Source organism: Drosophila miranda, chromosome 3, assembly GCF_003369915.1.
Source record: "Drosophila miranda strain MSH22 chromosome 3, D.miranda_PacBio2.1, whole genome shotgun sequence".
Lineage (NCBI taxonomy): Eukaryota > Metazoa > Arthropoda > Insecta > Diptera > Drosophilidae > Drosophila > Drosophila miranda.
Window position 1 is genome coordinate 11,876,193 of NC_046676.1, and position 26,936 is coordinate 11,903,128.

At 47.0% G+C, this 26,936-nt stretch overlaps 4 protein-coding genes across 4 annotated transcripts; 3 read left to right on the plus strand and 1 right to left on the minus strand.

Moving 5' to 3' along the window:
• The first annotated feature begins 4,744 nt into the window (after window positions 1-4,744).
• LOC108160256 lies at window positions 4,745-6,901 on the plus strand. The gene is made up of 3 exons (XM_017294122.2): window positions 4,745-5,465; window positions 5,524-5,720; window positions 6,739-6,901. Exons 1-3 carry the CDS (start codon window positions 4,817-4,819, stop codon window positions 6,844-6,846), a joined length of 954 nt encoding a protein of 317 aa, XP_017149611.1. The 5' UTR covers window positions 4,745-4,816; the 3' UTR covers window positions 6,847-6,901.
• Window positions 6,902-7,990: 1,089 nt separating this feature from the next.
• Window positions 7,991-9,179, plus strand: LOC108158236 (protein mono-ADP-ribosyltransferase Parp16). The gene has a single exon (XM_017290468.2). It carries the CDS (start codon window positions 8,060-8,062, stop codon window positions 9,071-9,073), a length of 1,014 nt encoding a protein of 337 aa, XP_017145957.1. The 5' UTR covers window positions 7,991-8,059; the 3' UTR covers window positions 9,074-9,179.
• Window positions 9,180-9,875: 696 nt separating this feature from the next.
• On the minus strand, window positions 9,876-11,705 carry LOC108161014 (glutamate transporter polyphemus-like). Its single transcript, XM_017295323.2, has 6 exons — window positions 11,604-11,705; window positions 11,498-11,539; window positions 11,268-11,418; window positions 10,721-11,200; window positions 10,468-10,646; window positions 9,876-10,403 (listed from the first exon to the last, which is right to left on the minus strand). The coding sequence occupies exons 1-6, from the start codon at window positions 11,612-11,614 to the stop codon at window positions 9,926-9,928; spliced, it is 1,341 nt and encodes a 446-aa protein (XP_017150812.1). The 5' UTR covers window positions 11,615-11,705; the 3' UTR covers window positions 9,876-9,925.
• Window positions 11,706-21,240: 9,535 nt separating this feature from the next.
• Window positions 21,241-22,292, plus strand: LOC108158178 (C-type lectin 37Db-like). The gene is made up of 2 exons (XM_017290395.2): window positions 21,241-21,357; window positions 21,417-22,292. Exons 1-2 carry the CDS (start codon window positions 21,283-21,285, stop codon window positions 22,050-22,052), a joined length of 711 nt encoding a protein of 236 aa, XP_017145884.1. The 5' UTR covers window positions 21,241-21,282; the 3' UTR covers window positions 22,053-22,292.
• The last annotated feature ends 4,644 nt before the right edge of the window (window positions 22,293-26,936 follow it).

Genomic DNA, 26,936 nt, shown 5'->3' on the forward strand with positions numbered 1-26,936 from the left:
ACTTACAACCAGTCATATTACGCATACGCTACGTGGTGCCACTAGCTTATTACCAGAGCGGGCGATGGAGTGAAAAATGGGAGTAGAAACTTGTGAACTTGGTAGAATTGGGAATGCCTTGGGACAGAAGCGAATATTCCAGAAGATCTGAAATCATATATTTCCCAATATCGAGCCTCTCTTTGCTGCCATTCGAATAGGATATCCAAGTAGTGGGTATTTCTGTCGCTCCAACTTGTTGTGCCCCATGGAAATATATAGTTTTTAGTGTGCCAAACTCTCTAGCTTAGAGCGTGCCACAAATCAAATCAAATAAACTCCGGCTCCACATGGATTTCGTTACATTTGCGAGCCAAAATATTCGAAAACCTAATACGTCGAGGCCTCAAAAGCGCGGTCAAGCCGCATGGGACATTGTTGCAGTTTATCAAATATGCAATATACGTGTATATCCCTCTTTTTATACACATATATTGTTTGTGGCATTTTTGTTTTTGTTGATATTCGATATAAAAAATGCATGTGCATCTCGGGGGCTGGGGGCTGGTGGCTGTTGGTTGGTGGCTGCACGGCCCACAGTGCTCTTGGGCATTTAATGAAATTGTCACACAATATATCACACGTTTTTTGTTCTCGGCATTAACTATTCGGATAATTTATGGCCTGAATGGGGGGATGTGGGGAATAATATGGGAAATTGAAATGCTCTGCCGGGCGTCTCAAATAAATGTCACATGACTGTCGTTCAGGACTTGTTTTCGCTGCTGCTGTTGCTGTTGCTGTTGCTGTTGCTGCCCCGAGGCTTGCACAAACAGCTCAAAGTGAAAAGTCTTAAATAAAAAATGTATAAGCTTAATAAAAGCGATGCAGCACACGAAAGGAGGAGTAGAGCATGTCGTTGCGGATTGTGTGGCACGGTTCTGTCGATTCCAGGGGGAGAGCGGGAGTGAGGGGGCATACACGACAAACTTTCAAATCGGGAGCTACGTGCGTCAAAGCCAAAAAGCCCCAACTTTATATCGCGCGCTGTTGGTCCTCTCATCCCTCTCATCCCTCTCATGTGTTGCCCCTCCCCCTCACTCTCTTTGATTCGCTTTTACTTTGGCAAACTTCAAAAGACTTTTAGCTTATTTTTTAAGTCGCTTTGCTTCTGCTTCTGCTGCTATTTCTATTTTATTTCATTTCATTTTATTTTATTTTTCTTTTGGCCAAGTTTTTCCTGGTCTTGTTGTTGCCTATTTAGCCAGAATTTCGAATTGGCAAATGGCAAAGAAAATGTTGTATTTATTTAGTTTAATGCGGAAATCCCCCATTGGACCCCCTTCGGGCGGGTGGGTGGTTGGTGCGATAACTTATCACATACTCCCCATGAGTATCCCCACCACGAAATGAATGCGTGGGCGGATGGTGAATTATGTAATTAACTTGTTGCACGCTTTCGCATTTGGCCCAAAACGAAAATACTGAAAAAAAACTATTTGCAATCTGGGCAAAACTAATCGCATGTATCCGGCAAATAATTCCGCCACAAACGGACCCCGGACCCGTATTAGTGGCAAATTAAAGCGGCCATAAACACGGAATCAGCGCATGCAATAAGCTCTCTCTCCCTCTCTCTCTCTCTCGCTCTCGCGTCCAAGTAAAGTCCACATCAAAATTGTTAACGGAAGCGAAAATTAATTAAGCCACAAGCCAAGGCCAAAGCACGCACTGGCACGCCATGGAGGGTTTTGGCCGTTTTGGCGGCCAAGAGGTTCTGGGTCCATCTGAGGCTGTGCTCCCGTTTCGAAAATATTGAACGCCAGCGAGTCCGTAACGCGCTTTTAGACGTGCTCAAATATTTGCCAAACGTGTCAAAAGCGTCGGAACATTTCCCCCCCACAGCACATAGCCCCCGCAGCCTCCCTTGAGTCTCACAGCCCCTACCATGCACCATGCTCCACAATTGATTGAAGGTTGCGCTGGCACATAATGTTGTTATACCCTTCCAGAAGGTACAATGGCAGATCTCTTGATAGATTCCCCTGTTTTAGCAAAAGAACTTCTTGGAAGCATACATCCGTTAGTGTATCTAGTGCTTCGGTTCTCGAATCCAGCACGATTTCTGCTTGTTTTTGCTTGTTTCTGTTATGGTTTAGTGACATCTTTTGTTGGGGGTGTTCGAGGTAGGACCGAATCTGATTGACGGCTGACACGGACAAGTCAATGTGGGATAGACCCATATATCGATTGATCTTTAAATAAGCCAAACAAAGCAAGGTAGAAAGAAACAAAAGTTAGGGAGAGGGAGCCAGAGGACACTAAGTGCGAAACAGATTACAAGTCCAAGTGCTGGCAGAAGGGCAGGGGGGGACTCCAGTGGCAAAATCTGGCAAAGAAGTTGCCGGTACTGGGCCTTAGACAAGTTAATTTATGGCAGTCACTGAACCATCCACCAGATAGTGGGGCAGGCAACGTCTGCTGATGCCACAACTCAAACTGTTCTCTGTCCCTGTTCTGGAATCCGATTTTCTTCTCCCTTTCGGGGGCACGGTACATGGCGAGTGAATGGGTATATTGGATTGTATGTGATGTGTGGGACAGGAGGAAGGAAGGTAGCATATCCATAGCCTCTATAAATGATAGCAAAAGGAAGCTTCAGTGCAGTGGAAGCTTCAATTTATTAAATAGCTTCCTTTAATTTCGTAGAAATGTGCCAGTATCTACTGAAAATGCAACTATGGAAAAGAAATCGTACCAAAAGTTTAATTTGTAAGCCCGAGATCACAAAATCTACAAGCCTTAAGCTTACTTTTGTTCCGTCTCTGTCGATAGTTTAGGGATCCTATACCCGTAAATGGTCTCTTCCGAAAGTTTCCTCCAATCATCGGGAGTGTAGAAAGTACGAAAGAACTGAATGCTTGAGTATCTTATAGTCGTAATACCTACTGGGGAAATCTTTTTTTCTTTCCTGTTTTCTTTTTTTGCTACTTCCTTTGTTTTTCTGCCGCAGCGGCTGTTTGTGCGAAAAACTTTTGCTAATTTGCGGTAATGTTAATGCTGAACTTTGCACAAAATTAGTCAAGTTCTTGGCTCTTGGCTCTTGGCGCGGAGGGCGTGGGGCGGGGGGCTACGGATTAAGCGCAATGTTACGCCAAAAGTGTTAAGTTGGAAATAAATGTTGACACTTGCGGTAAAGCGGAGGCTCTTATGCCGCAACATAAACAAAAGGCTCTGGCACAGGCAAATCACTTTAAAACAACGTGCCACACACACACACACACTCACACACGGTCTGCCAGGGGCAGGCAGCATGAAATTAACCGCCACGATGGGGAGCCATGTCTGGGCCATGTCACAGGTGCGTACCGCTTTCTACTTTTGCTATACTTTGGCTATACTTTGGACCCCGGCACACGACCGGCAGCCGGACTGCAGTTAATTAAGTGGCAGGCAGGCTGGAAGGCAGGCAACTCGGTGGCAACCACAGCGCACTTGCTGCGCCACCTTTATGGCAGCTGCTGCTGCTGGTATGCGTCTGCCCCAAGTGCCGGCCAAAGTATTTTGCTGTGTGGTGTGGCAAGAAATTAATTTATAAGTTTCGGTCCGCGACCAGAGGAATACTTGCCGCCGCCTGACCTCCGCCCCAGCAGCTTTTGTTTACTGCCAACGCTAGAACTTTGCGGCTCAAAAGTTCGTTCGTTCCGGCGCGGAGAACGCGGAGAGGGATCGCCAAAAATTTATCAAGTGTCATACGTTATGATAGGTGGCAAGCCACTGGTTCGGTGCTCGGTTCTGGCCAAAGTTTTAATCAATTTATGGCTTAGTTAAATTATTTATGTAAAAAATTGCCACAACCACGAAGGAAAGTTCTTCCGAGACAGACAGACAGACAGACAGTCAGTCGGATAGACCCCTTCTGACGTTGACAACGATACAATTATTGGTTTTGTAGGCAGAGGCAATTTACATTCCCATAGAGAGAATGTGTGTGTGAGTGGGGGGAAGGGGCGCTGTAATAAATCAAACCAAGTGAATAAATCATATCTGAGGCAGGCTCACAAATACTATATATTGTATGGGGGGGCATGGGGGCATGGGAGCGACAGTGTCACAGTTGACACATGCGAAAGTGAATGCCGCACGGCAAACGACGACAACGACATGGAATAATGACATGAAAATTGACAATTTTATTCCTACTTAACTTGCTGAATGAGCAAATGAATATATCACAGCCCACATCTACACTCTGTGTACATCCGTATACACATACACATATACATATATAAATCTGTATATACGAGGGTGCACGAGATGGAAAGGAGACCTGAATGAGCGACTGACTGAATGAGTGACACATACCCGCACTCGTACAGTGAGTAACCGACTGACATTCCAACAGCTGTCAAAGTGTGAATATCAGAGAGACATCGCACAGGGGAAGAGTACCGTGCTCCTTGATTTGCATATGAGAGAACAGATTTCCTCCCACAAACAGGAAACATACTCATTCAAATAATTTACGATGCTCTGCGGCCTGAGGCGACGTTTTATGGCCTAATCGAATGGGACTGGCCCTGGCCAAAGCCCACAGATAAGCCAAATCAATAATTTATACACTCAAAACTTTATCGAGTGACCCCCGCATTCCCACAACACAGACTGCTCTGTTATTTGCTGCTGATTCAATTAAATAAACGCTCGAAAAAAGTGCTCAGCAATTGCGTCGAGAGTCTCCAAAGTCTACACAGAAGCAGCCCCACCGAGGGGCACCCAGAAGAGACCGATACAGCCGCCATAATCCCCCAGTTCGTTCAGTGGATCACACATCAACATGAGAGTGCAACGGATACCACTGCTGCTCCAGTGCCCACATCTACTGCTGATGGCTCTCTGTGCCACAAGCATCTGCCTTTCGATGGGCCACAGCGATGAGATCGTGATGGTGGAGGACCTCATCAAGGTGGAGGAGACTGGGCAGCCAGAGGACAACAGCAGCACCATTGCCCTGATCACCCTGAGCGAATCCGGCAGCGATGAGGCCGAGGAAAAGGACGAGAGCGGCCAATCGAATGTCTCGGATGATCTGATATTTCTCTCCAACAAAAACAAAAGCCAGAGCCAGCTCTCAGAAGACACGTCCACGTCCGAAGAGCAGTCTGCAGAGGAGCAGCCGCCAAAGGAGAGCCCCGCCGCCCAGCCCATCGATCTGAGTGCCTTTGTGGCTCTGATCCCGGCCCGAGAAGTGCAGTCGATAGCCAGCCACTACTACCACCATGATGCGGAGGTGCAACGGGCCTATACCTTCCTCTCCACTAGCTTCGTGGCCATCAAGCACCAGATGCTGCAGCTGCCAGAGGTCCTGGCCTTCACCCGATACCTGAATGCCAGCGGCTTGGATGTGCTCAAGATAATGGATTCCCTGGCGAAGGCCAGCAAGCCCTCGTCTCTGGACTTGCCCACCAATTCAGCGGCTGCCAATGGTGCGTATACGTAATGTATTATGGGGTTTTTTTCGGCAACTCCCTCTCACCACTTCAGCCAGCGATTGGGGGAGCACCACTACTAGAGAGCCACTCAACGGCCTGCACGGGCTGGTGGACAGCATCCTGGACATCCTGCCGCAGGACCAGCTGCTGGCCACCTTCTTCGACAAGACCGAAAGCGACAAGCAGTTCGCGGCCCTCGTCGACAGCATCGGCACTCCCAAGTTTGCCAAAATCCTCAGCAATCTTCAGGTGAGCATCCATTCCCAGCTAACCTCTGACCTCCCCCCGCATCCCACGCCGTCAGGTAATTGTATTTCGTTTGGGGACACGCTTTGTTTGCTCTGAGCTCCCGTTTCGCCATCGTTTTTTCTTTTGGTTTGTGTGTGGAAAATTGTTTAAAGAATTCCATTTGAAACGAAGGTCGACCGTGTGGCTGGCTTCTTAATAATTTCCGAACGCGACGTGAGAGAAATTCACAATTGGCTATATTGCGTTTTCCCAAGGAAAGCGGAAAAACCAAAGAAAAAAGGTGCAGGTTAAAAGTGGGCAACTTTTGTATGCGATTCGGTATACAAATCAACTTCCGTTGACGCGGATGCCGCATGCCTCATGCTGGGCGGCCTTCCTTTTTGGCCACGAATTTTCAAGTGCCAAGGCGTTCCTCATTCTGCCCTGCCATGCCCTGCCCTGCCATCCCGTCCCCTCCTTATTTCCCCTGGCCTTCTTGCTGTGCGCTCTTCTAATTGGCAATTGAGCTGCGGTACGTGCTGCACATATTTATGAAATCAAATCGACAGCCACAAGGCAATTTATATTTATTTTTCTGCGTGTGAGAGCATTTCCCCAGCATCCAACATCCAACATCCATATATTTATCAGGCAATTCAGCGGAGAGCGTGTTTCTGATAATTGATTTCGCTACACTGATTCTGAAGCCATCGTCTGATCCAGATGCGGTTGATGATTACTTCTGGGGAGGCGCATACATACCTATGATGATATCCTCAATAAAAAAATGACTGTGTTTATAGGGAAAAAGATTCAAAACTCAAATGTCCAATCGTGTTATTAGTTTTCTGCATGAAAAATCGAATAAAAGAGTCGGTAAATGCTCGATACTTTATAAATGTATCTATCGGTGATATGTACGTATGTCCCAAATTTGAAACTTTTTCATCTTGGATTTTACATAATGAATATTTTTGTCACATGCCCATCAAATATCCCATCAAAAACCATTAATTAATTCTATAAATGTCTCTTCCAGAACTCTGTGCCGCTGCGTAATCTAATCTTTGTGATGCACTCCAACGGCATCTACGTGGAACGGATTGTGGAGTCTCTCAAATCGTACTTTTTCCTCGCTAGCTTCTAGCCTCCCTGTGAAATAAACGAAACGAACCCCCAGAACCCATCCCACTTTAAAGATACTCACATGGCTTTCTTCTGGCTTGGGGGCAAATCGATTGCTGGTGCCACGAATTATTTAGCAGGTGCAGCCACCTCGCGAGACGATTGACATCTCCACAAAAAAGACGGAAACTTGAGCATATTAATAACATTTCCTCCCCCAACATCCCTCACGCCTCCGCCGCAACAAAAATAGAGGGTTAAATGACGTCAAAAGTTTATCTACGAAAAAAGTTTCGTCTTCCATTTGCTGCGGCTGTTGGCTCTGATTTATGCCCCGCCATGGCAGTCATAGACTGGGGCATAGACCGAAACAGAGGTAGAGGCGAAGGCGGAGGCTGAGTGCGGCGCGGCACCAACGCAACAGTTGCAACTCTCTTAATGTCGGCGTTTATTTGAATAAACTCAAACTTTGATTTCACAGGCAGCGAGCACAGGCACCGGCAGCGGCAGAGGCAAAAAAGTTTCCAACTTTTTCGGTTAACTGATTTCCACACAGACCTACTCGCAGCAGCACACCTGCAACCATGCCCCAGAAGTAGAAGCAGAAGCAGAACCCCATTCCCATTCCCGTAACCCGAAACAAGAGAGGGAAAAAACAAAAAAATTATTTTATTCTCGCGCCCCCCAGGAGACTCATAATTTAGCGCGAGTATATCAATAAATTACGCATGCCACAGGGGGCTGTTGCAGGCTGTTTTGGGGTGTTTGGGGAGTGCAGGTGGCAGGGTTGATAAAGGGAGATAAAAGTATTGAAAAAGTATCCAATTAACTGCCTAGGAATGATGCAACTTTGACCATTCCACAAAGGCAGAGGCTGTTCCTGGAATGTTTTACTGAAGGAAGAAACCACCGCATCCTTGGACCCCCGGGCTACAATCGGTGGCATAAGTTGAACGTCAGGCAGCAGACAGCAGGCATCAGGCATCAGGCATCAGACAGCAGTCAACATGAGGCTCCATTAATCAATTACAGACGAGAGCCAAGCCACGTAAGCACCCCATTTGGCAACTGTTGCCATGCCACAATCTCAGTGAAACTCAATCTCCGGCAGCCAACCCGACAGCAGGCCTACCTTTGCGGCAAACTTCATTGGATTGTCAGTAGCCCAGATTGATTATAAGGACACATAGAAAAGCACTTCACCCGGATCAAAATCTACATCAGATACTCGCAAAATGTCGCACAAGATATTCGAAATGGGATGGAAGGGCCGCGGCCACTACCAGGGAGGCTCCGGCTTCCTGGGGTTCCTGTTCGAGCCTGACCCTCGGCCGAGGCCAACGAGCTGCCAGAGGATGGAGTGGGAGTACAACATGTGCACCTGGGCCATGTTGCAGCTTCGCCTCAAAGCGGATCTGCAGGGTTGCGCGGCTCTCTGGGATATATTTGCTGCAGCGGCTCTCAACTATCGCCGCGACTCGCGATTGCTTCCTTCCTTTCCCAAGCGCTTTCTGGAACCCAACATTGATCTGCTGTGCCACACGGTGGCTGATGTGCCGCCTCTCGAGGGCCTTCTGCAGGATGTGATCGAAAGCGGGTGCTATCAGGGCTCGTACCATGTCGTTCAGCTTCTGTACACGGTCCTCGTGGAGCAAGGCGATATAGCCACCCTGCGGACCATCGACAAGGAGAAGATCGAGCTTCTGTACGATTACCTGGCCGTCCCAACTCCAAAGACCTCGCCCACCCACGTCTTTGAGGTGGCAAGAGGCAGGAAAATGTCCCGTCGCCGCGAAGTCTATGAGGCACTGAAGGCAAACCATCGCGGGTCCGTGTGCTGTGGTTTCCTGGCCTGCAAGCCGGAAATGGTCTATGCCCTGATCCATAGGGAAGCCCTTCCCTCTCCCATGGTCCTAGCCATCGATGCGGACGAGGCTCTGGCACTGTCGGAATACTGCAGTGGCGGCTCCCCCTTTCGGTACGTGGCCATCGTGGAGTTTCTACGGCTGGACAACGAGATGACACACGACATGCGACACGTGATTATCAGCAATCCCAAGACCATGGAGATCGGCTACCTAATGTTCTACGACCGGAGCTGTGACGGCAAGCTGCAGGAAGAGGCGACCGAGATCAGTCGCTTCCAAAGCTTCGGCCGAGAGGCCGCTTCATCAACGATCTATTATGGTAGGAAGATGTACACCTTTCTTCGCGCTGGCCTTGAAGCCATGGGGCTGCGATTTTTATAAGGATATTTCCTTAGCTTTCAAATGATTCTTTCTGTCACTCTCTCTTTGGGTAGGGGGTGTGGCTTGGGGGCGCCCATAAATAACAACAATTTAGCATTCACAAGTGACGCAGTTAAAATTTATACGCTCTCGCACATTTTCAATTTTCCGCAATTTTTCTAGCAATTGTGTGAAATTCCTTGCGGCCATTGGGCAGCAGTGGCAGTGGCAGTGGCAGTGGCAACAGTGCCAGACGTTGCATATGGCAAGGACACAGTCAGATTTCTGTCTCTGTGTGTGTGCGCCTGTGTGTGCTTGCTACGAGAGCATTATGTGCCGCCGGACACTTTTAGGGACACACAATTTAGAGACTTGGCTGGTCTAGATTTTCCATTCTTTCCATACCCTCTCCAGACGGGGGAGTGCAAGGCTGTGCTGGACATGTTCTGAAGGATGTAGCAGGGACAAGGAATGGAGAGCAGAGGGTATCCTTTGGGTCAGTACACTGCTCGGCGCCGAACTCTTTGTGAGTCTGTCCTTGGCTTCGTTTTTTTTACATATGCTCTCGTCTCGTTGCTGCTACAAGTTATGCCTGGAATTTCCAGCTGCTGCTGCTCCTGGACTCCTCCTGGCTCCTGGCTCGTGGCTCACTGGTCACCACATTGCTGGCATTTTGAGGCGTTGCTTGTGCGAGGCATTTTTGCAAGCCATATTTCATTGAATTTACATGCCAAGTTTTTCCGTCTGCCTCACTCCCTCTCTATCCCTCTCTATAAACTCAACTTTGCTCTCTTTTTGAGCTTATTTACACGACCAATCTCTGTCCGATCCCCCACTGTAATCATGCCGCCCGATCACCACAGAAAGCATACTTTATTCATGGGTCAGCACTCCAACGGGCAAGTTTTTCGCGCTGAACGACTTTTGGCTGCCGCCGTACTGCTTCATCATGTCCTTAACGGACAGGGTGCAGCAGTAGCCGAGGATCAGCAGGCCAGCGATGATCAGCAGAATGTTCTTGACGAGCTGCCACCTCAGCTTGCCGTAGGTGTAGGGGGCGTGGTAGTTGAGGCACATATCGATGCAGGCGGGAAAGACCAGATTGAGCAGCGATATGGTGAGGGCGCCGACGAAGGCCAGCAGGGGCCCCAGATTGGGAAAGGCCACCGCATTGACGGTGCTCACGAGCACGAAGCACACCCGGCAAATGTACTCGACAACGTGCGGATGCCTCAGCCGGTCTCCGCGGTTCAGGTAGTGGTTGACAAGGATATCGATGCTGACATAGCCGGACAGGGGGTACGACAGGAACAAAGCCAGGCTGATCAGCGCCTTGGAGATCTGCGAGATTCTATAGGGGATTACTGGGGTTGGGGGGGGGCTCTCTAATTGGCAGCTCTCGCTCTGGCACTCACACTTCGTCGGTGGGCAGATTGAGGGTTATACTGCCGTCAACGAGCGCTCCGTACTTCCAGTAGCCCATGATGGCGAATAGCAGGTAGGAGATGACGACCATAACGGCGGACAGATTCAGGACGCCGAACAGGCCGATGTAATTCTGCGGGTGGGCCATCTTCGCCTCAATGGCCAGCATCTGATGAAGATTAGGATTACGATAAGGATTAGTCGGAGGACAGAGCACAGGCCTGGATGGCTGGCAGGACTTACCACTCCCACAGAGCTGACGGAAAACAGGACGATGCCGAAGAAGAGGGGATAATTGGAGGGTTCGTTGAAAAACTTGCGATCCGTTATTGGTGGCAGGCCCCGAAACAAGTAGTAGAAAATCATAAAGAAGCCCACATACATGACGATATTGGCCACCATGTTGAAGGGCACCAGGTACTTGAGGTGCCGCACGAGGAAGAGCGGTATCGTGCACAGCCCCACGATCGCTATGTAGATGCGCAGGTCCACGTCGAATTTGAAATTTTCCGCCAGCTGCTTCAGGTTGACGGCCACAAACACGAGATAGACCACGCAGACCCCGTAGTGGGAGAGGCTGAGCACTACGTCCACCAGGAAGCCAGCGGCTTTGGCGCAGTACTTGCACCAGTTGGGTCCTTCGCCGAAGGAGAACACCATTGTGTCCGAGTAGTTGCAGTAGCCCTGCTTCTGTCGCCGCGCGGACTCCACCATGCACATGACCTGCCAATAAAGATGATAGTGGAATCAATGGAGAGTTGGTGGAGCTTCCAGGCAGCTGTCCACCCACAAGCAGAGTGATGCCATGGATCAGCATGATCGTCGTGAGGATCAGCAAGATGGCGCCGCACATCCAGCCCGTGTAGGAGAAGGCAAGGGGCAGGGCCAGGATTCCTGTTCCTATCACGCTCTTGAGCAGCGACACAAAGGCCCCCGTATTACTGTTTTTTGTTTTTTTTTTCGTTTGGGGGGTTTGGGCAGAAGATGAGAAGAGTTTCTCCAGGTACTGGAATATCTTACGTGATGGGGGCTTCCACAACACGGTTGTCATAGGGATTGTAGCTGGGGAACAGAAAGAAAATGTTAGCAAAACAACGGCATTCTTAAGATTAATCGCGAAACCTACTTGTCCGCCATAGCCTTTAGTTTAAATGAAAACAACAAATTTTATACTCTTATATCCGTAACGAGAGTTGACTAACGGCCTACTGGGTTCAGTTCAGGCGATAGCTCCGATCTGAGATGGATATTCTCCGCTAGGCAAAGGAATATGTATTTGGGAAACTCCTGAGGCATGTACCTATAAATAAGTAAAGGAGACTTACACTCCTGTTCCCCCTGAGAGCCCCACTCGCACTCCGAAGCTCTTCCACCATTCCACAAGACCCCAGCAGACATTAATAAACGCACACATCAAAAGTAAAATTCAATTTAGTGCCAGCAACAATGAAGACATAGTCCCAGCCCCCACAGAAAAACGACTAGCTTTGGAAGCAGATGGATAGATACTCTTATAGGCAGAAAAATGTATATGAACAAGGCTATATCGACTCCCCTGGGCTCGACCGTCTCTGTAAGCCCGTCATAGCCTCCTTCTGAAGGGTACGTACAACCAAAAAAAAAAGGCCACCCTCCCCTGGTTCTCCGGCAAAGTGTTTTTGGGCCGCAGACTTAAGCCGGGATGCACATTAGCATGAGGAGTAGTCGTTTTCAGAGAGTGGGAGTATGGGAAGCGGAAGGTTCACCCACTTACGAGTTGCACTCGAAACTGAAATCAAAATAAATGTCAACACTGCTGTCACACAAAGCCAAACCAATCTCTCGCTCTCCCTCTCTCTCTCTGTCTGTATTTTCTAGCCACCCTCTATCCACTCTATCCACTCTATCCACTCTGTACTCTTTATTCGCCTCTAAACTCTGCTTGGGGGTCGAAGTTTTTGACTTCCTTAATGACAAACTGTGGTGACGGTGCACAGGGCACAGGGCACAGGAGAGAAGGCTGCTGCTTCTCCTACTCCCACTGTTGCTTTTCTTGCTGATGATGATGATGATGCTGATGATGTCGACCTCCTTCTTGCCCCATGTTGATGATGCAATTCCACAGCCTTCCCATGGTGGTTGCGCGAAAGGAAATCCCCCCACACAGATCCACCACTCGCAGCCCCTCTTCATTGTTCGTTTTGTTAATCTAGAAAAATTGATAAGGTGTGAAATTCTTGATTTTATTTTCTGCGTTGTGCGCACCAAAATAAAATGTTTTTTCTTTCTTTCTCAATTCTGTTGTATTGCTCCTTTTGCTCTTTGCTGTTGCATACTCTTCTTGCCGGGAATTAAAGGGTTTCCAATAGATGTTTGACACTCAAAAAAAAAGGAAGTATACCAGACTCCACCACTCCACTCCCCACTGTTAGTGGATCGACACCTTAAAAAGGCAACATAGAAATGATTTTTCGCCGGAAAAACTTGCAGCTTTCTACCGAAAAAACATCGAATCAATCGTATACACATTTTGTATCATTATTCATACGAACCACTTTTCGTTTCAGGGCATCTCATGCTTCGACTCTCAAAACCGATACTTTTTCTTGTGGTCCTTTTCGTATTTTTTAGATTTTCCGCCCCTCTTGTCCTTGGCGGCCTTTGATGTTCTTTGATGAGGTGTTTGTTTAGTTTTCCTTCGCTTTCACTTTGGCTTTTCTTTTCTTTTCTTTCCCTTCCATTTTTCTTTTTTGGAACGTAACGCAATTTGGATATGATTCACGCAACCCAAAAGGCAGGCCGAAACGCTGTCTATCAGGCGGGGCCCTGCTCCATTTACATTTTAAACGAAATTTAATCCAGTTTGCGGGGAACAACGGCAACACCTCATCCGTGGCATCTTTGTCAGTGGCTTTGAAACTTAAATCAACTAGGAAATTGACTTTGCAACACATTGGCAGCTACAGAAAAAGAGCAATCGGTTTTTTTCACCCCAGTGGCAGGGGCAGTGGCTGTGGCAGTGGCAGGGGCATGCGCCCAGTCTTAATTATTGACCCGTCAATTGCACAAAGCGAAACAGCAACAGAGGCGGCAGAAATATCAGAAACGAAACCGAGCCCAGAAATCGGAAAACAGAAACAGAATTCGAATCGAAAATGGTTCAAATGTTGCTGAGGCATAAATTGATTTGTTTCCAGAGGCAAGCCAGGGGCAAAACAAAAACGAGGTGATTCCGTTTAAAGTGCAACGTGCCACACACTCGAGGCTTGAAGCTGCTCCCCTGCCGAATCCTTGAATCCTCAATTTCTGATTCTCTATTCAATTCAATTCAATTAAGTTCAAGTGGGGTGTGTGCAACCCCACGCGAGCAGAGGGATTGCTAAATTATTGGAAATACTCGTAGTAGTCGCTGGAAATTGGTTGCCACGGCAGCGCCACATCTCCAGCTCCACTCTCCAGCTCCACTCTCCGCTTGTGTGCAGCCAAATAATCAGTGCATTAGACGAGCATTCGCCGTGAGGGTCGAATGCAAACGTCAAATGATTTGCAGACCCTCAGACCGGTGCCAGGTGCCCATATCCATTGCTTAGTGACCACAAGACGGAGATGTCTGGGGCACACGCATGCATACTCGTAGTATTGCTGTTCACGGACGGATCAAAGTACTCATTTGATGCGCTCAAGTAGCCACGTGGTAGATAATAACACACACACACACAAAGGGTTGGTGGGTAGGAAGTGGTCGTGCTGGTAATCATTTCCACTGCTGCACATCCAGTAGCTGCCGCTGCCCCAGCGTGTCACACCTCCACTCAACCGTTCCCTGGTCTGTCTTGGAGAAGGCACCACTACGGGAGGATGCCTAATCACTCCCTACTTTGAGGCGTCTCAAGGGGCATTTATTCCCCTAATTGCGCATACGCAGTGCGGTCCGCGGCTTAGTCCCCTCCGTCTCCGCCTCGGCCGTACTCCCCGTAAAATTGATTTAAAATCCTTTTGATGGCAGCATAATGGAATGTTGTGGACGGGCTAGAGGTTGACATTTTCGCAAATTTAATTTTTCGCTCGTCTCGAAATCTAGTTAGCGCGGAAAAGTTTTCCATCCGCGCTGCAAGCGCCCGTTAATGTTGGCAGTTAACTTAATTTCGTCGCATTTAGCCGCACATTACGCCGCACAGCACAGCAAAGAGCACAGCAGGAGAGGAGAGGAGAGGCACCTCAGAACTGAGGCAAGATAAACAATGCCACACGCGAGACAAATAACTGATGGTGCACCAAAGACAAATACAGATTCGTGTCAGAGCGCTGCAACGTACTATAATTTGTGGCAGGAAGCGCGGAGGAGGTGGGAGACTGGGAGGCTGGGAGGCGTCCAAGGAGTAGGAGCCGCTAAGTGAGTGAGTGATGCATGCAACAGACGATGCAGCTTGCAGGAAAAATGTTAAATAATGATGACAACCCTGGCTGGGAGCTGCAAAATGGTGGAGGTGCTGCCTTGTGGCTGGTGCTCCTCTTCCTGTCCCTGTCCCTGTCCCGTCGCGTTATTTACATATTCACTTGTAAGTATACGTATTCTGGATGCGTGCTGTTTATTTATGATTGCATTCAGACCCCTCTCCCCACTCCCCACTCCCCCCTTCCTTTCTGATGGCATCATCTGGTTGCAGCTAGAGCCGGCGGTGGCAGGGTGCTGGTGCTGGTGCTGGGGCTGCCGCCGTTGCACTTAGAAGCGATTAAATATAAATCAATAGAAAAATTTGCATATTGAATGCGCGACTCAGACTATGGACATTCCTGGAGAATGCCTTGCCTGGGGTTGGTCTTGGCTGGGGTTGGGTGGTGTTGTGGAGAGAGGAATGAACTTTAAAATAATTTCTATCTATAGGGTCTTATACCATATATTTCCTGTGCAGCTTAGCTCAGCAAAATCCACAGTTTATGCCACACGGTCTTGGGGCAATTGAAAATTCATTTTCGCCGTTATGATGCTCTCATCGCAGGATGTCAAAACAAACAATATAATCCATAAAATCCGCCCTCTTCCCCCTCCCCTTGGTAGTGGCTCCCAAAAACCACACACACACACCCGCGTGGGCATATTTTTAATGCGTTTATGCTAATCAAGCGGATTGGGGATGCGGCTTGGGCCTTGTTAAATGATGCCAAGGCTGGACGTGTCGGGAGAATTGGAATCCGTCTAAAGGGGGCGGGGCAGGCCCTGCTGTCAACACACACATTTCACTGATTGCCATGTGCGCTCGTCGCTGTCGCTGTCGCTGTCGTTGGCGTTGACGTTGTCTTCTGTGCCCCAACAAATTTGCATAAATTGCGTTCAAGTCAAATGCTAGTCCCAGGGATTTGTGCGAGGAGAGGGTACGGAGTACTGAAGGCTTTTCAGGGCTAAGAAGGAACAAAAACTACACATCATTGTGCTGCTGCTGCTGCTGCTGCTGGGCCTAGGAGGACCTGTGCCTCAGGTAATGCCTCAAGTGGCAGGCAGGCAGCCACAATGTTGGCCAAAATTATGCATCGACATTGAAATTGAAGGACTTTGCTGAATTTGACATGAAGTTTAAATTACTTTGGCACACCCCCACCCCGCACACACACACACAGCAGGCACATACAAAGTGCTCGTATAATCATGTGGCAACTCCTGCCCCCCCCCCTTGCCCCCCTTGCCAACCGTGTGTCAATGGTCAACAAATTTTTGGGCAATCAACGCCCGTGGGAGTGGCATGTAGTCCCGTTTTTGCCACTGCAAATTTTCAATTATGCAAAATGTCGGTTTCTTTTGTTGCTCCTCTGCTGGGCCCTCTGCCGAATTAGACACGAAAATTCTCAATTGAATTGGCCCTGATAATGACAACTTCATGCATTATGCGTTTACATCGGGGCCAAAGGGCAGAGGACAGAGGACAGAGGGCCCCGACCAGGGCCACATTTTGAACGACAGCGACAGCCGCTGAGCCACTGAGGCATTCAAAAACTTGACAATCTCGTTCACCCCTCCTCCCTCAGCCCCTGCCTCCTGCGCGGCCACGTTTCCTGCCACAAATATGCGATTGCCTTGTACTGGTGCAAATGAATGGACCCCAGGACCCGGGACCAGACCCAGATATCCACATGGAAGAGCCGAACGAAACGCGGCAGTGTGTGCATTTTTTTCCCCCCTTTACCCCTCCTCCCCCACCCGTGAAGGTTTGCCTAAGGGAATGGCGGACGTTGATGCCGCTATGTGGTGCAAATTTTCACAAAAATTTACCCAACATTTCGTTGTACATGGAGTGGCGGCTGCTGGATGCTGGCTCTGGCTCCTGATGCTGCCGGTGCCGGTGCCGGTGCGGTGTCCTGTGTTTGTGGCATGTGTGCAGGCGTTGCTGCTGACGGCTCGATGGTCCCGCCCCCTCCCTTTTTGGACCAACTGCAAGAAGGCTTTCGATGGGGCCCCCCAAACCACTTTCCAGCCCAATTTCCACTCTCCACATGCAACGGCTGACTTATGCATTCATCCATCTAGTCAGCCGCCAGGATGCCGGGGATGCCCGTGTGTGTGCGGTTCACTTTTAATAAATTCATAAATATTTATGTATGCAAAATTCGAGGCCCAAAACTCTGCAGTACTACTCCGGTGCTCGGTGCTCGGTGCTCGGTGCTCTTCTGGCTGCGGCACTCTGGTCGTGGGGACTACTCCGCCTAGCAATCTATTCAATTTGCGGCCACTGGCAGCCACTGCCGATGCATGGGGCAAGATCGAAACGAAACGAAACGAACCGAACCGAACTGAAGCGCACATCGAGAGACACAAAATGGCGATAGATTGATGCGGCATGTCACAAAAACCGCAACAGCAGGTGGAATGGTGCTGCATGGTGGTAGCCCCAAAAGAGGCCTGCAACAGCAAAAGAGGTAGATAGGATATGGCACGGTGCAGCAGCGTCTAGAGGCTGAAACATGAGCAATTTCCATATTTAGCGAACAGGGCCAGCAAAATGCTAAAATGCTTTTGGCCAAAGATTAACAGAATGTAACCATGGTTGAGCCGAGACTAAAGGACCACCCCCACCCCACTTGCGAATCAATTTTTGGCCAGTGTGCAGCAACATGTTAATAATATCTTGAAAGCTCTTCCCCTGAAAAAAAAAAAAATGGAAAATTTTCAGCTCTTCTTCAACTGCAACCGATGTGACACGATGATGAGGTGGAGGGGCAATGCGGATGGGAAGGGGGCGGGTATAAATCACAGCATGCGGCGCGGCACGGCACTCTCACAGAGCGGGGCACTCCTATTTTAATCTCGTTTTTGAATACTCGTTAACTTGCCTTTTGTTATTTTTTGTCTGTGTATTTCGTTTTTTTTTTTTTTTTTTTCATTTTCACGCGTATTTGCATACAAATGCGACAGCCATGAAACGAGAGGAAACTCACCCGCTCTCCCCCCTCACCCACCCACTCAGCCACTGATTTAAAATCAATTTATTTTTCTTCTATTATCCTTATGTAAATCATTTTACGACCGTCAGGCCCGTGAAGCGAAGAAAGTTTCCACGAAAATAAATCAACTTGATGCGTAGCCCATAGAAAAATCTCGGGCAGCCAGGCAGAGCAACAACAAAATCGAGTGAATGAATTTGGAATTATTTACAAATTCGCAAACAAATTTACACATGACAAGCGTGGAAGCGTGGCAGTGTGGCAACGTGGCAGCGCCATAAGCAGGCGGAGTGTGGAGGGCGGATATGGTGGCTTTAATAGGACTTGATTCAAAATTCTATGATTAACTCGCGGAATTTCGGGGAAGCTCAAATGAATGGCAATCAATTAGATAGATGGAGATGCAACTTCCCGACACAATAAATTTCCACTTAATGAACGAATGGTGTGAACTCCATTGAATACAACACCCATGGAAGCTCTTACTTTGGGCCTCCTTAAAAATACATATTATATTTTATTCACAGAAATCAAATCACTTTCAAATCACTTAGAATTATTATTATTATTCTTGAGTATCACTAACTGTATCACCGCTAATCGTCGATAAATCACGTCAAATACTTCAGTCAAAATGCTCTTATTTCTTGGGACTTAAATTTGGATTTTAAGGGCCGCAGTGGGGTGCAATAAAGTAACCACTCGAAACAGATAGATAACCGAAAGTCTCGACAACTGGCAAAAACATTTACTTAGAGAATTACAAATTTTTACACACATTTTTTTTCGAGAGTGCAAATTTAACCAATTAATATTCCCCTTCAAATTCTTCAACCTTGATGACACGCATTTTTTTAATCATTTTAATTTTTCCTAGGACTCTAACAGTAACAGCAAACAACATAATTTGTATCAGTGATATTATTTTATAACCAAAAATACAAAATACAATCCAAATAATACAAATAAAAAAAATAAAAGAATTGATTTAAAATAATTTTATATATTTTTATATATATTTATATATATTTTTATATTTTCTTATTTAAGTGTAACTCTTTCTTCAAGTGTAAGCCATTGCTTTCTAGATTCAGACAGTGCTTAGCGTCTGGTTTGAACCTTTAAAAAACAGCTTTAAGAGTGATTAAATAGGTTAAGTATTTTGGCATCGATTTTAAAAATTGTAAAGCTTAAAACTCCATTCCACTGTAAACATTTTTGGCATTATTCTGCTGTTTTACGATCTGCTGTTCGTATCCCCCATGAAGCCCGCGTTAATGACATTTAAATGAGCGCTTAATGTGCAAAGGATCAGCGAAACTCATTAATATTCATGTGCAGAAATTATTCCAGTCGTGTAGTCGGGTCAATGTGTGACAAATGTGCAATCAAATATTTATTCGAAAGAGACAAAAACTATACAAAAAACAAATCACAAGCGCAGCACAAATTTGTAATATGCATAACTGCATTTAATAGCCACTGAATATTTATGGAAGGCAAAATAATAACCAAACAGAAATTAAAGAGGTGAAAATATAAAAAAAAATAATAAAAACAGAGCACAAGCCACTCAACTGCATAACGAACCGTGATGAAATTTACATGGCCATGGTGCATTCGCAGAAACGAATTAATAAATAGAAAAACAGCCTGCGAAAATATCAAATTGCATAAATATCTAATTAAATTTAAATTTGCAATTTAATGAGCGCCATTTGTGGACGTGCGAGGACTGCAAATCGCATTTTGTACACATTACGCATAACGGTGTACATACGGAGCTACAGTGCCCGGCGGAAGCAAATCCCTATATGGGGAGTTTTTCCTGATCTGTTTGACATTAATTTTTGCACGAGGGAAACTTTTCTTTCAAGCAAGTTTCTCCTTGGGCGCAAAGTTTTCGTCCGGTAATTAAAAATGTTGGCTTTGTTTTTGTTGTTGTTGTTTTTTCTGCAAGATCGAGAGCTAATTAAAAAGTTTTGACCAAAAGTAAAATCTGTATCTGCGAGAGGGCGGGAGAGCGGTATTTAAAACTTATAAGAAGCTTTCTGAGGGTCTGGGAGTGCTCCAAGAAGTCCTAGCTGCCTGGTGACATCACATTCCCGAGTTACGGCAGAATAAACAAATAAGCTGGGAATAGAAATTGAAAATTATTGTTGAATACCTTCCACAGACAGACAGAGAGAGGGAGAGGGGGACTGCGAGTAAATATCATAAAAACTGCAATTTTCATGAACAAATACAAGGCTATCGGTGGAAGAGGGAGTTGTGGGGGGGTAGTATCTCAGCCAGAGACGAAAAATTAAATAAAAATAGCTGCAAGCCATGCGTCAAGCAACTACTTCTCTGGCACTGGCTGCTGGGCCTAGATCTGGGCTTTAAGAGGGCAATAGCAAACCCTCCTTGTGGCATCCAGAGGGTTGATGCACTGCATCGCTTCCAAATGAAATAAATCAAAATAGACAAACAAACAGGCAAACAAGGGGAGAAACAAATAAATAAACAAACAAACAAATAGACGCAACTTTCGAGAGGAAAGCGTCAACAAGCGGCAGCAACAATGAACCGTATAAAGGGGAGAACAGTGGAGGCTAAGACAGTTTCCATGCCACTATTGGTTGCTACTCTGTTGCCACAGAAACGTGAAATGGGTCGATGGGTCCTTCAGTTCTTAGAACTACGAATGAAAGGACAGCCTCGAGAGGTTTCGAGAGAGGTTTGCTTCAAAGTTTAATTCTTTCGAAAGTAAATGCTGATCACTAAAAAACCCACATCCATCCCTTAATATATTTACTGATCATTGTAATAATTCCAAACCCAAAACGACTAAGAGTCCCGCAAAATGCTCGCGTTATACGATTTTGTATCGCAAAACTCTCGCTAACGAGCTCGCAAGCGACAGTTTTGCCAGAGGAAAGTCCGTTGCGACTGCGCTGCCAGGCCAAAGTCAGAAAAAAGACAGCAAGCCTTCGTGTGGCTCCGGCAATGCGCTTTCGGTCTTGTGGCTACCTGTCGACAGATGATACCGCAAAAGGCTCGAAACGATATCGCAAAAGGCTCGAAGAACGAGCTCGCAAGCGATAGTTTTGCCAGAGGAAACTCCGCTCGCTGCAAAAGTCTCGCAAACGTTTCATTTGCGAGCTATCTTAAGTGCCACTTTCTTTGCCACAAACTGAACGCCACAAGTATCATATTTCCATCATAGGCAGGTCCCAATGCGAGCGTTTTGTCGGGTCAAGTCTCGCTTTTGACTCGTTTTGTTTGCTGGGTTCCTATTTATATAATAAATGTGCGATATGGATATCAGTTGTACTGGAGGCAGTACAATGAGTGAAATGAGTGAAGTCATTTCATTCCAAACGTTTGCCTTGAGCGGTCGAGCAAACAGAATGTCAAAGTTCGCGTCTCTACTCGTCTCCGTGTTGATTGTTGTGCATCTGCAGGTGTCTTTGGCAAGTGTTTCGGTGAGTGGGGGTTCTGGATACGTTCTGGCATTCTCGATTCAACTGGAGCTTACTTCTAGCCAGAGGACGCCTCGTTGTCGACTCAGACAACCGAAAAGCAGTGCGGTGGATATTGCTTTAACGCTCTGAAGCCCATTCTGGACCACATTGCTGCCAATCAAGAGCGATGGAATGCCTGCGACGCCAGAAAGCTAGAGTGCACGGCCAGGCTGGACAGGATGGAAGGCCAAGTGGCTCTCCTCCAGGAGAAATTATCCACAATTGAAGCAGCGATAGAGGCCCCTGGGGGCAAGAACATGAAGAATCTCGATGGCTTTGTGCAGATCGGCTCGAGGTTCTTCTACATCGAGCAGCATCACGTGGTCAATTGGTTCTCCGGCACGAATATATGCCGTCAGAAGGGGGGGCATCTGGCGAGTCCGAAAAGTGGGGAAGAGTTCAGCCGCCTTAAGGAAAAGCTTACGAAAGGCCGGGACTATTGGCTGGGCATATCCGACTTGGCCAATGAGGGCGTGTTTCAGTCGCAGACCACGGGAAACATGGCTGCTTTTCTCAAGTGGGGCTCCGGGGAACCCAACAACTTCGCGAATAAAGAACATTGTGTAGAGCTTCGATCCGATAGTGACTTCTTGATGAATGACAACGTATGTACAGTTACGATGTATTTCGTTTGCGAGGCAGGCGATGATTCATAGTAAGTTCCCTCTCCGGAGTGCATTCCAACAACATCCGGCAGCTGATAGTTGAGGGGGCTATCAACAGCGGCCGCTGCTTGAGAAATGAAACGAGAAAACCACCGCCGAAGTCTCCACAACCCAGAAGATCGAGGACCAATGAATTGATGTCTTTCCAACTGTCTTTTGTTCAACAATCATTTATGTCGTTGCTATCAGAGGGAATAAATAATTTGTAATCGGTGAATAATCCACAAAAAACTTTGGCTTAAATTTCCTTATTAAATAAACTATTTTCTGGGTATCACTGATATTACAATACAAGCATACAATATGTGTATTGTGTGTAACATTCATTCCGGGGGACAAAGCCCTACTGAAACGACTCTGGAAAAGGCACTAGGGGGATAGTAGTGGTCCTCTACATGGGGGTTTTCCCTCCTTGGAGATATGTCGGGTATACAGATAAGATTCAATCCGTTTGCCCGCTTTTATGGGCCGAGAAATACCAAAAGTTGAGCGCTTTTATGGCTTGCAGAATTATCATAATGAAGGACACAACAAAGAAGCGGCGCCATTGACACTTAAAATTTAATGTGTGGCATTATGTTGAGCACCTGGTGGGGAGATGCAACCCCCCCCCCCCCCCCCCCCCTACGACTGTTTTTCTCTCTCTGACCCCCACATGACCCGTTCTGGCAGCACATAAGCATATTAATAACGCCTTTATGCCACAACAAAGAGAGCAGGGCCAGAGCCAGAGCCAGGGCCCGCGTTGGGTCAGGGGCTGGAGAGAACAGACATGGCGCCGTCGTGGTTTAATTTAATTAAACAACATCAATCCGTTGCAGGAGTATGCGGACGACCACCTTTGGCCCTCTAATAATCGCAGGGGTGTGGAGTGTGTGTGGAGTGGTGTCGCCCCCGCTTAATGCCAGGGATTTACAACTTTACCGTAATAATTTTCAATTAAAAAACGCACTTCAACCCTACACACGCTGACAGCAGCCCGCGTGTGTGTGTGTGTGTGTGTGTGGCAGGCGACAGTGGCAGCATCCACATCCACTTTTGTTACTCATTTTTCGGGGGTCGCCGTCGCCGTCGCCTGTGACGTGGCACTTGACAAACAAGATTTTGCATGTCGCAAACACACACACACACACACACGCACACTTGAAAACACACGCACGCTTGGGCATGGTGTTCCTGTCATATTAACGGTACTCTGCACACACACAGACACACACGTGCCTAAAAGGATTCCGAGTCCTCGACTCGACTTCGCACGAATGCCTTCTGTCATCGGTACACCCCTCCTCCCCCTCCCCCTCCCCTTCCACGTCCTCCCCTCTCCACGCCCTCGACGGCTGCAAATATTTGATTAGCTAGAAAAAAGTTAGCAACTTTTTCGCAGTGTTTTTTCTTGCCTTTTGTGTCGGAGCGAGTTCCCCTTTTCCTGACAGATCCTTATGGCCAGAGTTGCCACTTTTTGGCAGCAGACAGACTTGGATCCGCTTGGATCCCGCCCCGATGAGTGTTTGCTCAGATATCCAGACACTCGAATAGCAGTTCCTGGAAAAGGGTTCTCCCCTCAAAGGTGGTGGAGGGGTTCCCTGTTGTAGGCTCTGCCACTCACAGATCTTTTCAGGAAAATCATTTTTCAAAGTTTTCTTAGCCCATGTTTTCAAGCGTTAAGGCCGCAGCACTTTCCTCCCTCCACTCGACAATTTTATGCAGAATTGAGTAGGAGAAAGGTGGGTACAGTGGAAGCTCTTTGGTGGGTACATTTATTAGATTTTGAAAGCCCAAAGCAGCTCACGCGAGATAACCTTCAGTCCAGCAGCCACTGTACCATGTTGCACGGCTGCATATGCCGCAACAGCCGCACCAGCCGCACCACTTTTCAGTCTTCCATTATATGTTTTTTATTTTCGCCACAAAGTTGCTGCTGACGCAGACGCTGACGTTGACGCCACAGCAGCAAATGCGTGTAACTTTTTAATCAAATTATGTGCAAATTTTCTTTGGCAGTAATTTTTAGTAAAATTTCGCCCAGAATTACTGGAGAGACAGTAATGGGTAGAGCCACAGAGCCACAGAGCCAGCAGCTGGAGGAAGACAGACCCCGAGTCGGAGTCTTTTTAGTGTTAGGACCAGTCTGCCAGCTTAGGCCACATGGCCCACAGCTCGCCCCCATGTAGCCCCCGAAATCAGTCTCCGACTTGGCACCCGCATAATTTTTAATTGAATTTTAAAGTTTTTCGCCAAAGTCATAGTCGAAATATTGTTGTTTTTCCCAAAAAAGGCATCTTTTGGGTCTTGAATTTAATTAGAAAATTAAAATTTTGACTGCCGCTGTAACAAAAATGAGTGGAAGAAAATCATAAGAAAACACTTCTTAGATCAAGGAAATACACTCGATGTCAAGGGTAAATCTTCTGAAACCAAGAAAATACTCTCCATATCAAGAGGAAAACATTTTAAACCAAGAAAATAATGTCAAAGCCCGAGGGGATCCTAAGAAAACAGAAGTGAAAAGATCAGCAAAAAACTCAAGGCAGGAAAACAGAGGATCTTAAATGCAGATCAACCTCTTAGGCATACAATCTTCTTTAGAGATTGCAGATCATGTTTGTGCCTAAATCTAGTTCTCCAAGTGTATAACATCTCTCATACCAAGTGGCAGTCAGGCAATTGGGCAGTCAGATGGCCATAGATCTGTGTAGTTTTCCGGGTGTTGCCACATTAGTATCCAAGTTGAATTCATTTCGTCGCGCACACAGCAGGAGGCGGATGCGATGGCGAGTGCGGATGCGGATGCGAATGAGTTTTGCATTCGGTAGCTCACGTACTGTCTGTCCCCAAAACAGGCAGAAACCCCTTTTCTGGTCGTTTTTTGTAATTTGTAGCAGACACATTAATCAAAAAATTGCTAGTCTCCATGAGGCGTGCCCCAAACCGTCCGCCCTGCCGGGTCGCAGCCTGTCACACATGCCAAATGCCATTGTTCTCTCCTCTCTTTCGGCCTGGACACTCTGTCCCTCTGTCCACGACCCTGTTATTAAGTGGTGGAGGTAATTGAAATGTCAGCGGAAGTGTTGCCGGCCGCAGCACACAGCACAGCCTGCGGTGCCAGGAGCGGACTGCTCATCAGACGGCCAGAGCCAGTGGCACAGGATATAGGAGACCGTAACGACCCTCTATGAAGTGGTTAATTATGTTCCAATTACTGGACCTGCGGCTGGACATGACCACATTTCAGGCAACCGCCAATCCACGCACCAAGAATCGATTATCAGCGAATACTTTTGGCAATGGATTTTCATGGGTCCAACTATTCCCTTCCTTTGGAACTTTCTTTTCTGCATTTTCCATGCAATTTCCAATTTGATAATTTCGTTGGCAGTTGGTAGGATGTAGGAATTACCAAAGACCTTCCACATCAGGTCTATGGCATCTCAAGGATTGCCTGGCTGTGTGTGGCCATTGCGGAGCAGCCGACAGGTTTTTGTGTACCTTCAAAATTTCCTCAAACTTTTTTCGCTGCCAGAACTTTTTCATTACGTTTTGACTTGTACAATTTTCTATCTGCTGCTCTGCTGCTCTGCTTCTCTGCTGCTGTTCGTTGGGTTTTCTTTTGCTTTTCCTTGATTTTATTTTCGTTTTTTTGTTTGTTTTTGTTGTGTTTTTTTGGCTGCAATTGCTGCTGCCGGACTGCTTCTGGTGCTGTGTTGTTGTTTATGAGCTAATTATATAAGCTCGTTATTAGGCGAATTACTTGTTTCTTCATTTGCAGCGGCAACAGAAGGAGCTCCGCTCCCGTCCAGGGCTCCACGGCTCCACGGCTCCCCGGCAAATAAGAAAACTTTTTTAATTATAACCTCATTTAGATTTGACGTTGTTCTGGCGCTGCTGTCGCTTGCTCTTGGCCCGAACTTTCTGCCACTTTCCGTTGTCTTCACAATCTAATCAGTGGGCATATTTAATTTGATACATCCCCCCCGCCCGAATATCGGAAACGGAGCACAACCTTAGGCGGAAATCCAGGGATTCGTGGCCTTTAAGGCCATCTCCCCGGCATCTTAATCGTTTCCCAGTGGAATAGATGTACATCTTCTGCCGTTGAGGAAATCGTTGTCAATGCTGCAGCATCCTTTCCTCCATGCATTCTCTCTGCTCAGCACAAAAATGTATATTTTTTATTCCAATGAAGCGGAAAAATACGTTTTTCCCTCTACGAATACATCGTAAGTATGCTGAATTTTGTTTATGCTGCATTTGCATTTGCATGCATCTTTGAGAGGAGCTCCGACGACTCTGAGAGAGATACCCGGGAAAGACTGCCAGACGAATGGCAAATACTCGCAAAGAGAAGGCTGAGAAATGCTTCTTTAGTTGTTGACTGCAATTTCCCTGGCATGCCTGGCAGTGGGGGGTTTCCCCCACTTTTCTTTTAGCATCTGTCTGTCTGTCTGTCTGTCTGTGTGTGTGTGTGTAGCACTCACTGTACGAATGTGTGTGTGCTGGGAAAATATTTGATTTACGTCAAATTGACACGCATGAGTTAATCAAAAAATGATTTGTTATTGCTTACAAATGCATCCGCAATTTCCATATTCCCCAATACCGTATCGGAAGCCGAATTAAGGATATATTTCAGCAAGTTAGCGAAAGCCAAGGAGTAGTGTCCTCATTACTGGGGAAAAGGCAACTAAAAGAGTTGGACACCCAAGAGGTAATCCTAGTACTTCGCTAAAGGGGAATTTTGATCCAGTTTTACCAAAATCTTCCTTTTGTTGAAGAAATGGCAGCCTTTCCCGGTTTTTCCTTTTGCGTTTTTTGATATTTTGGTAGCCTCAATTTCGGCAAAGAAAAAAACAATCGAACATGCGGTTCTAAAGATTT

What these genes read in the sequence shown, in the direction of transcription:
- LOC108158236 (XM_017290468.2), top strand. Translation starts at nt 8,060, where the DNA reads ATGTCGCACAAGATATTCGAAATGGGATGGAAGGGCCGCGGCCACTAC.
- LOC108161014 (XM_017295323.2), bottom strand. An exon ending in GTTGTGGAAGCCCCCATCAC is followed by an intron (nt 11,419 to 11,497) that starts GTAAGATATTCC and finishes AACAAAAAACAG; the next exon opens with TAATACGGGGGCCTTTGTGT. An exon ending in AATCTGCCCACCGACGAAGT is followed by an intron (nt 10,404 to 10,467) that starts GTGAGTGCCAGA and finishes AATCCCCTATAG; the next exon opens with AATCTCGCAGATCTCCAAGG.
- LOC108160256 (XM_017294122.2), top strand. Translation starts at nt 4,817, where the DNA reads ATGAGAGTGCAACGGATACCACTGCTGCTCCAGTGCCCACATCTACTG. An exon ending in CAATTCAGCGGCTGCCAATG is followed by an intron (nt 5,466 to 5,523) that starts GTGCGTATACGT and finishes TCACCACTTCAG; the next exon opens with CCAGCGATTGGGGGAGCACC. An exon ending in AAATCCTCAGCAATCTTCAG is followed by an intron (nt 5,721 to 6,738) that starts GTGAGCATCCAT and finishes TGTCTCTTCCAG; the next exon opens with AACTCTGTGCCGCTGCGTAA.
- LOC108158178 (XM_017290395.2), top strand. Translation starts at nt 21,283, where the DNA reads ATGTCAAAGTTCGCGTCTCTACTCGTCTCCGTGTTGATTGTTGTGCAT. An exon ending in TGTCTTTGGCAAGTGTTTCG is followed by an intron (nt 21,358 to 21,416) that starts GTGAGTGGGGGT and finishes GCTTACTTCTAG; the next exon opens with CCAGAGGACGCCTCGTTGTC.